At 34.4% G+C, this 16,388-nt stretch overlaps 1 protein-coding gene across 1 annotated transcript; it reads left to right on the forward strand.

The window, feature by feature from the left end:
* Positions 1-387: 387 nt before the first annotated feature.
* On the forward strand, positions 388-1,502 carry LOC133093281 (succinate--CoA ligase [ADP-forming] subunit beta, mitochondrial-like). Its single transcript, XM_061193043.1, has 2 exons — positions 388-1,350; positions 1,443-1,502. Exon 1 carries the CDS (start codon positions 388-390, stop codon positions 1,327-1,329), a length of 942 nt encoding a protein of 313 aa, XP_061049026.1. The 3' UTR covers positions 1,330-1,350; positions 1,443-1,502.
* Positions 1,503-16,388: the final 14,886 nt, after the last annotated feature.

Genomic DNA, 16,388 nt, shown 5'->3' on the forward strand with positions numbered 1-16,388 from the left:
TCTCTTCACTGGTTTCTATCACTAGGCTCACAGTGAGATGAAATGATAAAGGGATATCATTCTTCCATGGGAACTGTATAGAACACCACTTCATTTGGCTTTAGAATGATACTGTTTTCTTCGTGAGTTAATGTATTTGATATACATTTCTAACAGGTGTTGGAAAAAACCCACTCCCTGCTTACAGAAAAGTCATCTTTCACAGCCAAAACTCAGATGTAAATGTAGGGTTGTATTTCACTGGAACAAATACATGTTTAAGCTAGTAATTACCATTTATAGTACTGTCCTTAAAATGTCTAACAGCACCTTGGCTCCCCTGCACTATTTATGCTAATTCTCAGACAAGAATTTCCTGATGGGCGGCGCCCAGGGTCGGACTCAGAAATGGCGGCCCCCATGTTTTACAGCCGGCTGTTGGCTGCCGCCGCCCTTAGGAGCCACCAGCCCCGGACGGCGCTGCGGGCCACCGCCCAGGTTCTGGGAAGTTCTGGATTATTTAACAACCATGGACTCCAAATACAGCAGCAACAACAAAGGAATCTCTCACTACATGAATACCTGAGTATGGAATTGTTGCAAGAAGCTGGCGTCTCCATTCCCAAAGGACACGTGGCTAAGTCACCAGATGAGGCTTATGCAATTGCCAAAAAATTAGGTTCAAAAGATGTTGTGATAAAGGCACAAGTTTTAGCTGGTGGTAGAGGAAAAAGAACATTTGAAAGTGGCCTCAAAGGGGGAGTGAAGATAGTTTTCTCTCCAGAAGAAGCAAAAGCTGTTTCCTCACAGATGATTGGGAGAAAGTTGTTTACCAAGCAAACAGGAGAAAAGGGCAGAATATGCAATCAAGTATTGGTTTGTGAGCGAAGATATCCCAGGAGAGAACACTACTTTGCTATTACAATGGAAAGGTCATTTCAAGGTCCTGTATTGATAGGAAGTTCTCAAGGTGGTGTCAACATTGAAGATGTTGCTGCTGAGACTCCTGAGGCCATAGTTAAAGAACCTATTGATATTGTAGAAGGCATCAAAAAGGAACAAGCTGTTCGGCTTGCACAGAAGATGGGATTTCCAGCCAATATTGTGGATTCTGCAGCAGAAAACATGATCAAGCTTTACAACCTTTTTCTGAAATATGATGCAACCATGGTAGAAATAAATCCAATGGTAGAGGATTCAGATGGAGCTGTGCTATGTATGGATGCAAAGATCAATTTTGATTCTAATTCAGCTTATCGCCAGAAGAAAATCTTTGACCTACAGGACTGGACCAGGAAGATGAAAGGGACAAAGATGCAGCTAAGGCAGATCTCAACTACATTGGCCTAGATGGAAATATAGGCTGTCTAGGTACCACCTGTTTTTGTGTTGAGTTGGATTGGCTAAGCTTAATTTATTTTCTTTGTTTGTTGCTTATACAAATCATTTTCCCTTCTTGATAGTAAATGGTGCTGGTTTGGCAATTGCCACAATGGATATAATAAAGCTTCATGGAGGGACTCCAGCCAACTTTCTTGATGTTGGTGGTGGTGCCACAGTCCATCAAGTAACAGAAGCATTTAAACTTATCACTTCAGATAAAAAGGTAGGGGCAGAACTTATGTTTTAGAATTTGAATGGCGAGAAGTAACTTGATTAATTAGTAAATGTGGTCATTATAGTAGTTGAGCATTAAAATTCAAAAGTCCTCAATAGTTTGGAAAAATTTGCTGAAATCAATAAAATAAAAGTTAGCAAGAAAGAAAGATAAACTTTCCCATTGTGATTTAGAAAACAAGGTGAAGAAATACTGGATGGTATTAGATAATACTATAAATGGTAGTGATTTGGCATGAGAACCCATTACTATAGAAAAAATTTTGGAGATGTTAGTTGACCAAAAAAGCCAGAAATCTGGAAAGTCTGTAAAGCTAAAAAGGAAATAAAAATCATCTTTAATTCTATCCAGAAAAAAAAAAAAAAAAAGAATTTCCTGATGAAAACAAACCTTATAAATCTTTCAAAGTGATCATGAAGATACTCTTTGTGAAACTTTAAAACCTTTAAATTGTCAATGATAATATTGTGTGCATGGACATATCTTAAACCCATGGATCTATATCATTTAGCAACAGGAATTCAATATGCTACATAAGTAACATGTACTGTGCAATTATCCCCATTATCAAGAGCAAGAGACAAAGTGCTAGGAAAGTTAAGCAGGTTCCACAGGCCACACAAAGAGAACTTGTGTATTTCCTAAAGAATTGTCTGAAATGAATTAATTAATGAAATTTCATTGGATACCTGAATAATTTCTAAGTCAGAACACTGAAACATTAATTACTAAGCATAATTTTAACTTTCTATGTTTTTGCTTCTTCTTATATGCTACAGAGAGACTATATATCTTTGGGTATTAAAGAATATGTTCATTTTTGCCATTTTGAGGAGTTGTATGAAGTATGGCTATAGAAAGTTGTGTTGTATTTATGAGCTCTGCAAGACTGCAGTGATGCTGCTGTGTAACCCCAGTTGTCTCCCCCAAGTTTTTTCTGTGAAATTGAAATTACTTGGGTTAAAAGTTATGATTAATATATGTGAATGAAACTCTATTTAGGAACAAGAATTTCAGAGAACTACAACTCTGCACATATTTGTTTGTTATGGAAAAGATTAGTTTTGTCCTACAGGACTGTTTTGTTGGTCTCTGAACCCCTCTGCACTCTTCAAGCTCACTGAGGACCCCAGGGAGCCTTATTTATGGATCATAACTATTAATATTTACCATACTGAAAACTGAAACAGAAACAGAAATGTTAAAATGCTTACTTCCTGATTCATTTGAAGATAGTGACAATGAATGCATGGCATGTTAATAATATTTTAACAATGGTATAAAACTTAGTTTTAACCTCATGAACCCCGAGATGGTTGTAAAGTAAAACATCAGTTTGTTCCAGAATATGAAAGAGCACAATGAAGGACACAATTTTTAAATGAATTTTATTTGCCTTGGTTTATAATACTTGAGTTTGAAAATTATGAAGTATTTAAAATCTTGTAAAGTGGGGTAATTTCAGTGTGCTTGTTTCCTAACTGTTTATTGCCTTCAGCTACAAATATAAAGGGTTATTCTTTTTTTAATTTTTTTTTTGGTGTAACCTGCCTAGAACAACAAAGATTCTATGTCTACCATAATAACCTTCTATGGTTTGTGTTGACTTTATCATGTCCTTGATTATTTAAGAAAATAAAGGTTTGTCATTTAAAAAAAAAAAAAGAATTGTTTGCTGTGGAAAAGACAGTGATAAAAGGAAGTACTAATTATTGAGTGCCTACTAGGTGCAGGTAGTGTCGCCAAATTCTTTATCTTTGGCATCTTGATTTTATTCGCAAAACTAGTTGTATTTACAGAAATAGAGCCATAGATGTAGAAAACAAACTTATGGTTACTAGGGGGGATGGGGGGGCATAAATTGGGAGATTGGGATTGACATATACACACTACTATATATAAAATACATTACTAATAAGGACCTACTGTAGAGTACAGGGATATCTTCTCAGTACTCTATAATGACCTATATGGGAAAATAATCTAAAAAAGAGTGGATATGTGTATATGTATATCTGATTCACTTTGCTATACAGCAGAAACTAACAAAACATTGTAAATCAACTATACTCCATTTAAAAATTTTAAAAAACTGTTGTATTTTATTATACTGTAATGCCGCAAGTACATTTTATTACCTTCAAACCTCAATTTTAGTGTATATCCTATGATAAAGAAAACTTTATATTCCATTAACCCTTGTAGTACCAGAAAATTCTTTCCAGTTCTTCCACTCTCCTATGTCATACTTTCTTGATAATTTATACAGATGAAGTCCTCATAATGACTTGGTTTTTTCAATAATGCTTGTAACATTGTCACATGGCAAGGATGGCTCATAGCTATCTAGCTCCTTACATGGGCCTCAGTTCCCTTATCTATAAACTGGAGATATTTGATTAGTGTATTCCTAGGACCGAATCCACTTTAATATTCAATGCTGTATGATTGTGTTGTTCCATTCATTATCTCCCTTCTATGTGAGAAGGCAGCAACCATGCCCCTTCCCAGTCAAAAAAGGAAAAGCAATATTACTCTGTCTTACACATTTTGATTCTTCCTTCACCCTTTCACAATAGGGTTAAATTTCTACTCAACTGACAAGACTAATTTTATTTGATAATTAATATGTTGAATCAAAAAATTCCAATGACACAGTCTTATCTCTGAAATATAGTTAGTCCCATCCAAACCATTTGAACTAACAATGGGAAAAGAAAGGGTGGTTTCTTAAAGTGATGCTGGACAAGACAAAAGCACATGACACTCACTCTACTTTGGCCAATGAAACAGCGAAAAGGAGGCTGTGTTGCACTGAATGTCAAGTTACAATCTAGCATCATTATTACATTACAGGGAATATTTTCTATGGAAAGAGTTGTACTAAATTCCCATGTGTACAGGAGATAGTATTTGCCCTAAAATAATCCAAATCCGTGGTTACAGCAAGGTGCTTTCTAGTGGAATTTTACTTTGAAAATAATTTTAATTTCATTCCTAAAGCATGAAAGAACTAATAGAACAACACTCATTTATATGCACCAAGAAATTCTTCTAATGAATAAATCAAAAAATTTTCTTGGAGTTAGTAAGATATTATTTTACCTTTAGAAAAGGGAGTTGCTTTGTCCAGTTTCACCATTCCCTTTGCACCACAACTTGAATTTCTCTCTATAAAACCCAGAAATTTTCAGAGAACATTACAGAAGAGTAATATCATACATTCTTCCCTAGCACCTTGAGCACTGTATAAATACGATTTCATTCTGGGCTTTTCTTTTTTCCCCTTTAAATATTGAAGCTTAGTTGTATCAGTAAGTAAGCAAAAAACCCTTTCCAAATTTTTGGCCAGGATATCAGGCTTCAGGGAATGGTTTTATAGTTTACTGATACTCTAACAATTTGCCCTGTGCTGTAGCTGCAAAATAGTTTAACCTGTAATCATTTATGATAAATAATGTATACTGCCTGCTTTGAATTTACCAATGACAAAATTACATGATGCGCCTCCTAAAAGGACGTGCCTATTATTCAGTACAGGTTAACTCATTCAGTAAAGAGAAGGAAACAAAATGAATTATGCTTATATTCCTGTTTCACACTTAGAGGTTGTTACATAAATGGGCCAAAGATGCATTGTCCTAAATGGCCGCACACTGTTTATTTCTTCACAGCAGCCAAGCCTGCTAGCCCAAAGCTTACAGGTGCCAAACTCAAATTCTTACACATTAAATTGTTTTAAATATAGTCCATACAAACATATTTTTAGCCATTTAGAGTCTATCTACTATGTATACTCCTCAAAACTTGCCCAATATGTGATAACCATTGATATGACAAACCCTGTGGCTATAAAAGACCCCAAACCACAAATGCCCTTCCAAACTCTGACCTGGAAACTCCCAGCCTTACTGCTGACCGACATCACCAAGACATATTTGCCCTGCTCTGATGTTCCCTTCTCTGAGGAGGTCCAGTCTCTTGCCCTATTCCCCTTCTGAGTGGTTCCTCATGCCAAACTTACCCTCATGCAGCCCTGTCCAGGCATTGATCAACAAATCTTGCCATGTATTCCTGCCTCTCGTGGTCCTGTCTCTTCCTTGATCATTTCCAAAATCTTCAAGCTTACCACACAGGTAATATACTCATTTCAAACTACATAGTTTCTAAGTCTTGCTCCAACTTTCAGAAACTAAGATGAGGAAGGAAATATAATTAATTTAATTAAAGTACTACCTATGAGCTTCTAAGTGAAAAAAAAAATGTAATGACAGCCATTTAAGAAATATTTCAAGGCAAAAATATTTTGTACTAGTCTATTGTCTGGCAATTCATTAAAGGGAACAGCCCAAGGGTAAATATTTTGCTAGGGAAATATTTGTAAATATTTGAAATTATAAAACAGAACACAAAATGGACCTCATAAATTTAAGAAAGAAAGAGGGAGAAGAAGAAGGAAGCTGAGGAGAAGGAAGAAGAAATGCAGACATTACCCTTACATGCAAATATAAAATCAATACAACTGAAGGAGTTATTAAAGACAATAGTGACCTAAGTCATAACCCTGAAAAATAAAGATAAGCATACTATTTTAATTTTCCTAGAGTAATTAATCTATCTAAAAGCTTTATAAAAAATAGGTTGCTCTAGCACTAAAATTTCAAAAAATATTTGAATGTCCATCTAACTGATATTTTAGTTGTTCATACCTATCAGCCCAATTATTTTCCTCTCAGAGAGAAAAGAAAGCTATAGGCAGAAATGTTTATAGAGATTTATGTTGGAGTTTTCAGGGAAAATTAGATGGTATACTTTTCTTCTGGTACCTTTTTGGAACTAATAGGGAAATAAAATATCAATTTTAAAATTCCTCAATTTGGATTAGAAGACTAGATTTTCCTATCTGTAAACAGATGAGTCAAAAAAAAAAAAGTTTAGAGGAGCTGCATAAATTATGCTTAGTCTCTGCCCAAACAGCCCCTGTGAGGGGTAGTAGAGAGGAGCCTAGAGGCTTCCTCTCACAGAATTATTCTTATGTAAATATTAGCCAAAGGGTTCAGGTTGTCTCCAATAGTTAAAACCAAGAGGTTTTATACTGAACAAAAAAATGTTCAAATCACAGCTTCACTGACTGTGACCTATATGAACTTGAGAACATTTATTAACATGTTTATGCCTCTGTTTCCCCTTTATCTAGTATGGGGGAAAATCAAAACCTGCTCCAGGAAGTGTTGAGAGGGATTAGGAAGGCTTCAAAAGAATTTTTGTCTTTTTATTTTGGTCTATTCTGGTCAAGAAAGTATAACAGTAGTCTTTGACATTACTGGCATTTGATGGGTTAAAAAAGCTTCAATATTGTTTTAATTTTACTGTCCTTGATTATTAGTGACCTTGAGTACCATTTTATAGCTGTATTGGGCATTTGCATTTAATCTTTGGTAAGTTGCTAATTATCATCCATTACCCAATTTTATACTTAGATGTCTTTTTTTGTAATAATAAGTCTATATATACATATATTAATCCAATCACTATGAATTACGTTGCAAACCCTTTCTTACAATCTGGCTCTTATCTTTAACTTTGTGTGTATATATATATATATATTTTATTTTTTTATTTTTTTATTTTTTTGCCTCAATATCTGGCATCTTATATAAGTGACAGCATGCACAGGGGTGGGGGTGGTTTATAGAGGAAGAATCAAACAGGACTGAACGACATTAAATGAAAAGTTGAAAAAATTTAAATCCTCTTCATCCTATTCTAGCCCCACTTACTAGAGTTAGGCATTCTGTTTTAATTATTCATTGGTTACCAAAAGAATTCTAAACAATTAATTCTATATTCATTTCTTGAATTACCACCATTACATAGTTTCCACTGGTAAATTCCCTTAGTTATAATGCTTTCAATTTCATGCATGTAACTCAACCTGGCTTAAAATATAGTATATTATTATTTTATTTCATATAACTTCACTATTTCATAATTTCACAGACCTCAGGGTTAATTATTTTAGATGCTCAATTATATTATCAAGAACCCAGGTTCTTTCTATTCCATTCCGCCTCTGCAGAATTTATTCCATATTTAGAGGTAGCAAATTGATTAGTCAGGTTCTAGGCATCAAATAACTCACATAAAATCCAGAGGAAGAAGAAAAGACATCTTGTCATGTAGTCTCTCTTAGAAGTGGAACTATTCTCACAAGACCCTCAACAGTCTTCCTTTTATTGCTCATTGGTCAGGATTAAGTCACACACTCATTCCTGAACTAATTACTTCGAGGAGTAATTGGTGTACACTTTGACTAATGCAGGCTTTTTCTGGATGTGTCAGTGGAGTCAGCTTCTAAGATACATGGGTTCAAAGAAAATATGAATACATTAACAGTATTGATACTTGAATAGGAAGAAAATAATGGGAATGGGCAGTGTAGGTAATCAACATTATTATAGATTCTAATATAACATGCGGGAATAGCATACTTGTCCTTTCTCTCATATCATTGATACCTTTAATTTTTAAAACATTTTATTTTGAAATAATTTTAGACAAAGTTACAAAAATAGAGTTCCTGTACTCTTTACCCAGTTTCCCCTAATGTTAATACCTTTCATAACCACAGTACAATGATCAAAGCCAGGAAGGTAGTAGCATCATGATACTATACTATGATAGCTTTAATTTTGTTAGGTATATTTTATCATTTGTATATTTGCTTCTTTGGAATTTTAAATAAGATACATTAACTTTTGTTCATTATTTTTCAGACTGTGTCTCTTGATTTCTTACCATGTAAGAATAAGAAATCAATGTCTTAACTCTAGCACCTGTTTTTCCACTTTAACAGGCTCCTCCACCTTCTCTCTATACTATTACTTTTACATTCACATGGTTTATAACATACTGCACTTCACTTGTAATTGTCTTTTGTATTTTTTTGGTCGTAGAGAGATGCTAGATGGGCAATTTTAATTTTAAAATCTGTAACAATTCCAACTGTAGTTCTTAATTTCTTGGCTAATGTTTATTCCAGTTATGAATTGTTTTTTGAGGAAAAAATAAATTTTATTTGTTCTAGTTAGTAAAGTTCACTCCATTAAGCTTTCTAAATTCATGACTAGGAGAGTTGTTAATCAGGACCATTTGAACCAGATGTCTGTATACTTCCTGCAACACTGAACTTACTTTGTTTTCTGACAAAATAACTGTCCTTTGTACTTCTATTTCATAAAATTTCAGGTACTACCTCTCATATATCATATCTTAGAATTGATTTTCTTTGATATTCAGTTGAATTTTCTCTTGTCTTCTCTCATAAATTTCTCCTCAGGTTGTTTCATCCAAGCTCAGGGATTCATACATCATCTAGTTGTTGACTCCAAAATTATCTCCACCAAGACCTATCCTCTGAGCTCCAACTTGTACATATCCATTTCATTCCTTTACATTTATCTAAAGCATACCATATTCAAAACTCAATTCTTGATTGATTAAATAAACATGGTTGTATCCACTTCTATCACATAATCATCTCTATTCCAATAAATTGTTTCCCTGTGAATTATCTCACATATCCAATCAAGCACAAATCAACAAATTTTGTCAATTTTACCCCCAAAATATATACTAACATATTGTTTTGTCCACCTTCCCAAGCAGATGCCTAGTTCAAGCAAGAATTATCTGTACATATGACAGAAGCCCACGTATATTGTCACAAAGTAGTGACATCCCAGTGGTCACCCTACATAAACACCTGCCTCCTCTCAATTCTTTCTCTACTACGTGACCTTAGTGATTTGCCTAAAATATACATCAGAGCCTGACTGTTGTAAGACAATTCTCCATGGGTTTCTTGCATGTCTGTATGTCTTGTGAGCAGAGACACTGATCTCCCTTTGTTCTAGACTATCTTTTCAAGGATGTTTATAAGACAAAGATAGAGAGTCTCTTACTGAGTGCAGAGTAGGCATGCTTACTGTCCAATATAATAAAAATCATGTCATTTTGTGGAGAAAATGGGCAGATTTTCTTAGTATCCATTACAAAGGATTCCTGTTCCTTAAGCTCAGGGTCCCTCTCCTGCAACACAATCCATTGCCTGTTCCAGCACTTCTCTGGGCCCACCTGTGTTGCTGCTGTGGAAATTAGAGGGAAGGGGAACTGGCACAAATATGTTGATCCTCATAGCACTTTCTGTATCATGAATAATAATGTCTTTTGTCTCTGACTCAGGTCTCAAGTCTTCTACCAGTAGTCTTCTACCTGACTCTGATAGGCTAACTTATAAGCTTACAAGTAAGGTAAAATTTCCAACTACAGATGGCCCTCCCTAGCCACAGGTTCATCGTTCATGGATCCAACCACATTAGATCGCCTGAATGTAAGGAACCTGAGCATCCACAAAGTTTGGTATCTGCAGAGGATCCTGGAAACAATGCCCCATGGATACGAAGGGACGACTGCATTCACATACCTTGATACTGTCACTCTCTTATATCAATTTTTAACCATAATACCAAAAAAGGGAATATGGTCTCTTTATCATGACCTGAGAGGCCCTGCATGGTCTGTACCAATCTGTCTCATTTGGTATAGCGCTACTTTCCCATTTACTCATTACATGTTAGCCATTCGAACTTTTAATTTCTCAAATATACCAAGCTTTTTCTTGTTTCAGGAATCCTCCTCCCCTCCTTATCCTAATATGACTTTCCTTCTTAAACTCTGAAATTCTGCCTCCGCACTTTTCAAAAGAAAATCTGTCTTAATCAACCTATTATTCCTTCATTCTTACTCCCTCACCATTACTCACTGTCTGCTACCTGGTTCTTTCCTCTTAGTTCTTACCACAGTGTGTTATTTTATTTGACTGGTTATTTGTTTTTGTCTGTCTCCCCCATTAGGTTGTATTCCTAAATCTTAATACAAAGTTGGAATACAGTAAGTTTTCACCTTGTATGCCAAATGTGGTTGTGACGTGTATGATTTTCTATGTCAAACTTATTTTAATGTTAAAAAAAGAAAGAAAACCTTGATGGCCCCAAACAATTCTTACATGTACATTAATCATGTCTCCAGAATAAAAAGGAGAAATGCATGTTATAAAAACATATTTTGTTTGCATCTGCAAATGGTTTTTATAATGCACGAAAAAATATAAACTTTTAATAATACATTTAATAACTTTCTATTAGCAATTAGACAAAATATATAGTGACCAAAAATCCACATGTAATCAATAAATTTTTCTTACCTCTGTATTAACATGGTAGTTATTCTAGTGTTAAACATGAAATAATCAATGTGTATTATTTTTTACTTTATTGTGGTAAGAACACATAACATGATATCTGTCCTTTTAACAAGTCTTTAAGTGTACATTGTTGGTGACGATATGTACAGGGCTGTACAGCAGTCCACATCTTGGCTATTGTGGATAGTGCTGCAATGAATATGAAAGTACTAATATCTCTTCAAGATTCTGATTTCAATTATTTTGGATAAACACCCAAAAGTGGGATTGTTGGATCACCTGGTAGTTTTATTTTTAAATTTTTGAAGAACTGACATGCTATTTTCATAGCAGCTATACCATTCTGCATTTCCACCAGCTACATCTGCACAGCAAAGGTAAAAATCAAGTGAAAAGACAATCTATAGAATGGGAAAAAATATTTGTAAATCAATATCTGATGATAGTTTAATCTCCAAAATATATAAGGAACTCCTACAACTCAATAGCAAAAAATTAATAACCAGACTTAAAACTTGTCTAAGGACTCAAATCAACATTTCTCTAAAGAAGACATACAACTGGCCAACAAGTATATGAAAAAATGTTCAATGTCACTAATCATCAGGGAAATCCAAATTAAACCCACAATGAAATATTTGTTTTAATTGATTGAGGGTATATTTACATGAGCACTTCACTGGAGACAAAGTGGAGAACAGAGTAGAGTTTTGTAAAAATACTGACTACATAGAAAATTATCCCTTTGATGTTACTGGCTTTATTTAACTGTACTTGTTTGTCTATATGATTTTATCTCAAATTAATAAAACACTTGGGTCTAGTAAGTTTTCTAACCATTTTGAAACTGAAAACGTAAATGACTGAGTTAAAAGCTATGCTTAAAACAATAGTTGAAACTCCCAAGTTAGTCACAAATGTAATGTATTGTTCAGTTGGTTGTGGGAAGTATGTGTATCAGTCTGATGTCAATACCAGGAGGCAGGGAGAGGGTTGCTAAGGATGGTTATATAAGACCGAAGGTATGAAATGCACCCTGAGAGCAGGCATCTTAGTCTATCTTAGTGATAACAGCTCCCAAGCTGCCAGTAGAAAGATGCCTCTAAGAGGGTAAGAAACACTAGTCACAGTAATTGCAAAAAGGGTAACTTGGCTTTTTTTGTTGGGAGAAATACAGTTTTTGAAGGTAAAATGACCGATAGAAAGAATTCTGTGAGTTATGTGAACATCAGTATTTCTGGAGGGGTGACGACTGCTTTAAAACCTCCATTATTTCTGCCATACTTTAAACCCAGCACTTACCTCAGTTTTCTCTGAGGTCCGTTCACCCACCAGATGGGAAGCCTGCACTGGGACTTAAAGGGTTGTTGACTTCTTTGAGGCTCTAAATTGAGAGAGGCACTGGCCCTGTGGTATACATATAAAAAAAAAAAACAGCAATATGTATCAGAAAAAAATCTTAATGTTATTTTGTTGTTTGTTGTTATTGTTGTTGTTTTAACTTAAAAGGAACCAAAAATCATGAACAGATTTCAGGGCTTTTTCAGACTCTGATTTTACAGTTTCAATGGCAGAATGCAAAATGCGAATGTTATTACTATAGATGAGAAAGATATATAATTGCTGAAATGATGTCTCAAATCTGAGTTCAATAAAAATTAGGAAGGAATATAATCAAAGTATATTTAATTTTCATATCCATTAAAATTTTACTTAAGGAATCTTGAGAGTTATCTGTTTCAGTCTCTTTCACAATAGGAAGGAATGGCATTGTACACTATTCAGGTATAAGATTGTGCGTGTGTGTATGCAGCATGTGTGTGTCTGCCTATGTGAGTAGGAGAGATAAAGAATGGAGCTCTGACTGAATATAAGTTGACTCAGTCATTCTCTATAACATATGTCTACAAAAATCAAAATTGTCAAACATATTGGATAATTAGAAGTGAAGAAAAGGAGAAACTCCAGGAAAACTCTCAAGAGTCCAGTTAAATATGCCTTCCTACTTTTACTCTAGGGATAATTCTTACAGCAAATTTTCAAATATATATATATATACACACACACATACGTATATGCATGTATATGTATGTATATATGACCCATATGTATGTGTATATGTGTGTATAGATGTATATATTCTATCTTCTATTTTAGCTTCTTTAAAGGAGTAGCACAATTCTTCCATATAAAGGAAACTGTATTTCAATGGCACCTTTTCGAAGATGCTAGGAATTAAACTATTGAAGACAATTTGGTATTATCTACTGGTAGGTCAATTTTGTAGATCTATGTTTCTGCTAAATTTATTCATCATATATTATATAGTTTTGCTATATTTGTTCATTTAGTTTACACTAATCAATTGCAACCTTCTCAAGAACTTAAAAGTTCACTGATTTTAGTTCTTTTTATTGCTTTACTCATGGAAGCCAAAAATAATTACTAGAGACTGACTAGCTAAATATATTATCATTTGTCAAGTTTTGTTTGTTTTAAAAATCAATTTATTAATAATTTTCCAATGTTTTCAAGATAAGGTTCTATAATACTCATTTTTTAAAGAGCTGTTACGATTGACACTAAGAAGGCAATTGCCTTCAATAAATTTTTGAGGAGCACCAAAAAAGCCTTGCTCTACTCCCAAACTCATTCTTACACTAAATCAAAATTACCCATATTAATTGGCTACAAACATATTTAAATTCTAAATAGTTTTAATAAAAATTCCTTCTTAAAATACAGAATTAAGTCATTTATGTGTTTTATGATCTGTCTGATTTTCAGGGAGGGCAAACAAGATTAATAGTATAGGTAATTAATGGCCTAATCTATAATATTAGCAGACTTAAATTATCTACTTCATTTATTAACCCACATTCTGATTTACACTGGACTGGAATACATGACACATAAGACAATATCCCATAGGCCTCTAAGAAAATATGGCACAGATAAATAAGTTTGAGGAGTTAGAGGTAAAAGTGTACATATATGGAGTACTTGGGGATACGTAGGAGACCTAAGTAGAATTGCCAAATAAAATAGAGGATGCTAAGTTTAGTTTAAGATAAAGAGTAAATAACCTTTAATACAATAAGTATGTTCTAAATATTGCCTGAGATATAATTAGACTTAAATATATACGTGCCATTTAACTAAAATTTAAATTTAACTGGGATCCTAATATTTTGCAAATTTTGCATCCTCAGGTCTAAGGCACCAAGGGCCCAGCATGAGACCATCAATTGCTACAGTAGGCAAGAAGAAAACAAGCTTAAAAGTGAGGGATGTAGAGATTATGGTAAACAACTCAAATTTGCCTTGGATGAGTCTAGGGTAGAAGGATATACAACTGAGGATCTTTAAAATCTGAATATTATTTGCTGACAGAGATATTATTAGTTAGGTGCATTCCTAGTTAGGAATTTTATCTCAATGACTCTATAATAAGTACTAGGAAATTTATAGTTCCATTTAGCTTTCTATAAATACTCATATCCATCTAGCTAAAATAAGTATAGAAAGATTTCCTTTATGTTAAACTATAGACTTTTTTTAGGGACTGAGTTATTTGAGCACAAATAATTTGGTTGGTTTTCATTTGGATATTTTTATAATTTATTAGAAAGTGAAGGATGCATTAAGAAATGATATATTTTTGTTTATTATTTCCTTCTCATTTTGGAAGATGGTATTATTTGGTTCTGTTGAGTATTATTTACTCATTAGATAATTTACTCATCATATAATTGTTACTGAAGAGTAGGTTCTTGACTCATCACAGAAAGAATTCAGAGACAAGACACAGAGGTCAAGAAAACAAAGAAAGGATTTAGTAAGTGATAGTATGCTCCAAGGGGAGAGCAGGCAGACTCAGGTGAGTAGCTGCCCTGAGTTTCTTTGGCAAGCTGGTTATATGAGGTGTGAAAATAAAGGGGCGGGATATTTATTGAGGAGGGAGGAGTTTGGGGTCATATTCCCTGATTCTCATCCCAGCTCCACCTTCCCAACGGGAGGAGGAATTTTTGTCCTTATTTAGTCTTGACTGGAAGTGTCATGGCATCAGTGCATGATGGGTACTTCTTATCTGCAAGGCTAATTTTATTGTAATGATGGCATAATGAGCAAAAGGTTACATTCAAATGCCAGAGATTCCCTCCTTTTCCCACCTTTCTGTGTCTGCCTCTAAGACCCCTGTCACTTCAAGTTGTATGGCTTCCTGTCAGTCCAGAGGTTCCTGCTTTTCTTTGTCTACCCAAGGACCCTGTTGTTCACAAGATGCATGGTTTCCTGCCACTTGGCCTGTGCCCCCCTTTCTCTGCTCATATCTAGCTATCTGCCTGCTCTAACATAACTATTCCATTCTGATTATAAACTTTCATGGTTAGACTGAAAAGACAGTAACAAATTCAGGTTTATCATTTAAATTACATGGTTTAAACAATTTTCCAAAGATTTATTTTGATCAATGTATTACTCAGAAAATAAATGTGCATATTTAAAAGATGGATTCATTAATTTATAAATCAGCCAGTGAGTAAATTAAGCTGTTTTAAGTCACTGGTTGTATTTACTTACACTGGGAGTGTTTACTTCTTATAAATAAGGATAATTTTAATTCTTATTTTCAAACTTGCCATGTGCCAGTAACTCTTCTAGAACTGAAGATAAACAGTGAAGGAAACAAAATAGTCAGCCTTTGTAGAATTTATTTTTAAAATGGGGGTCAGACTATGAATAATATATATAGATAAAATAAGTAAAATATATAGTATATTAGATGTGAGAAGTGCTATAGAGAAAACATAAATCAAGGAAGGAATATAAGGAATGCAGGGACAAGTGAGTTCTCAGTTTTAAATTAGAAAGGAGAAGACTCAGTAAGAAGGTGATAAATAAACTAAGACTTGTAGAGGGTGAGGCAACAAGCCATGTGAATATGCACAGGAGAGTATGCAGGCAGAAAGAACAGTATGTCCAAATCCCTATGGTGCAAGAATGTCTGGTGTGTCCTAGGAACCAAAAGGAGGCTGGAGGGACTAAAATGGAGTAAGTTGGAGGACAGTAGTTCAAGAAAGTTACTGGAAGAGGGAAAGCCATGGTTCCGACTGTACAGCATTAGTTGGATCATCTATATGGGTACTGAAATCACCAAGAAAGAAGATGCCTGTACTAATGGAGAAAGACAGTGAGATAAGAACCTATAGAATCTAGGAATACCAAGAAGTGCTTAAGAATTGTTAGATGACTTCATGAAAGAAGGTAGTGATTTGATGCCAGAATACTCATTTTCCGGCCCAGTGCTATCCAAAGTATGGGTAAAAAAAATTATTATTTATGCAAGCTACATTAGACAATTTTTCTTTAGAGGAAGGATACAGGGGAACTTTCAAAAAAGAGATAAATAATTTAGGGGATTTTAATAGGTCCTGCAAATGGAGTAGAAAGTTTCAGGAGTTCTAGGGGAGTGACAGATAGGACAGAAAATACAATGTGGAGAGACACTATATTCCAGGTGTGAGG

The sequence above is a fragment of the Eubalaena glacialis genome, chromosome 6, assembly GCF_028564815.1.
Source record: "Eubalaena glacialis isolate mEubGla1 chromosome 6, mEubGla1.1.hap2.+ XY, whole genome shotgun sequence".
Classification (NCBI taxonomy): domain Eukaryota; kingdom Metazoa; phylum Chordata; class Mammalia; order Artiodactyla; family Balaenidae; genus Eubalaena; species Eubalaena glacialis.

Coding starts and splice junctions, on each gene's coding strand:
- LOC133093281 (XM_061193043.1), top strand. CDS start 388: ATGGCGGCCCCCATGTTTTACAGCCGGCTGTTGGCTGCCGCCGCCCTT.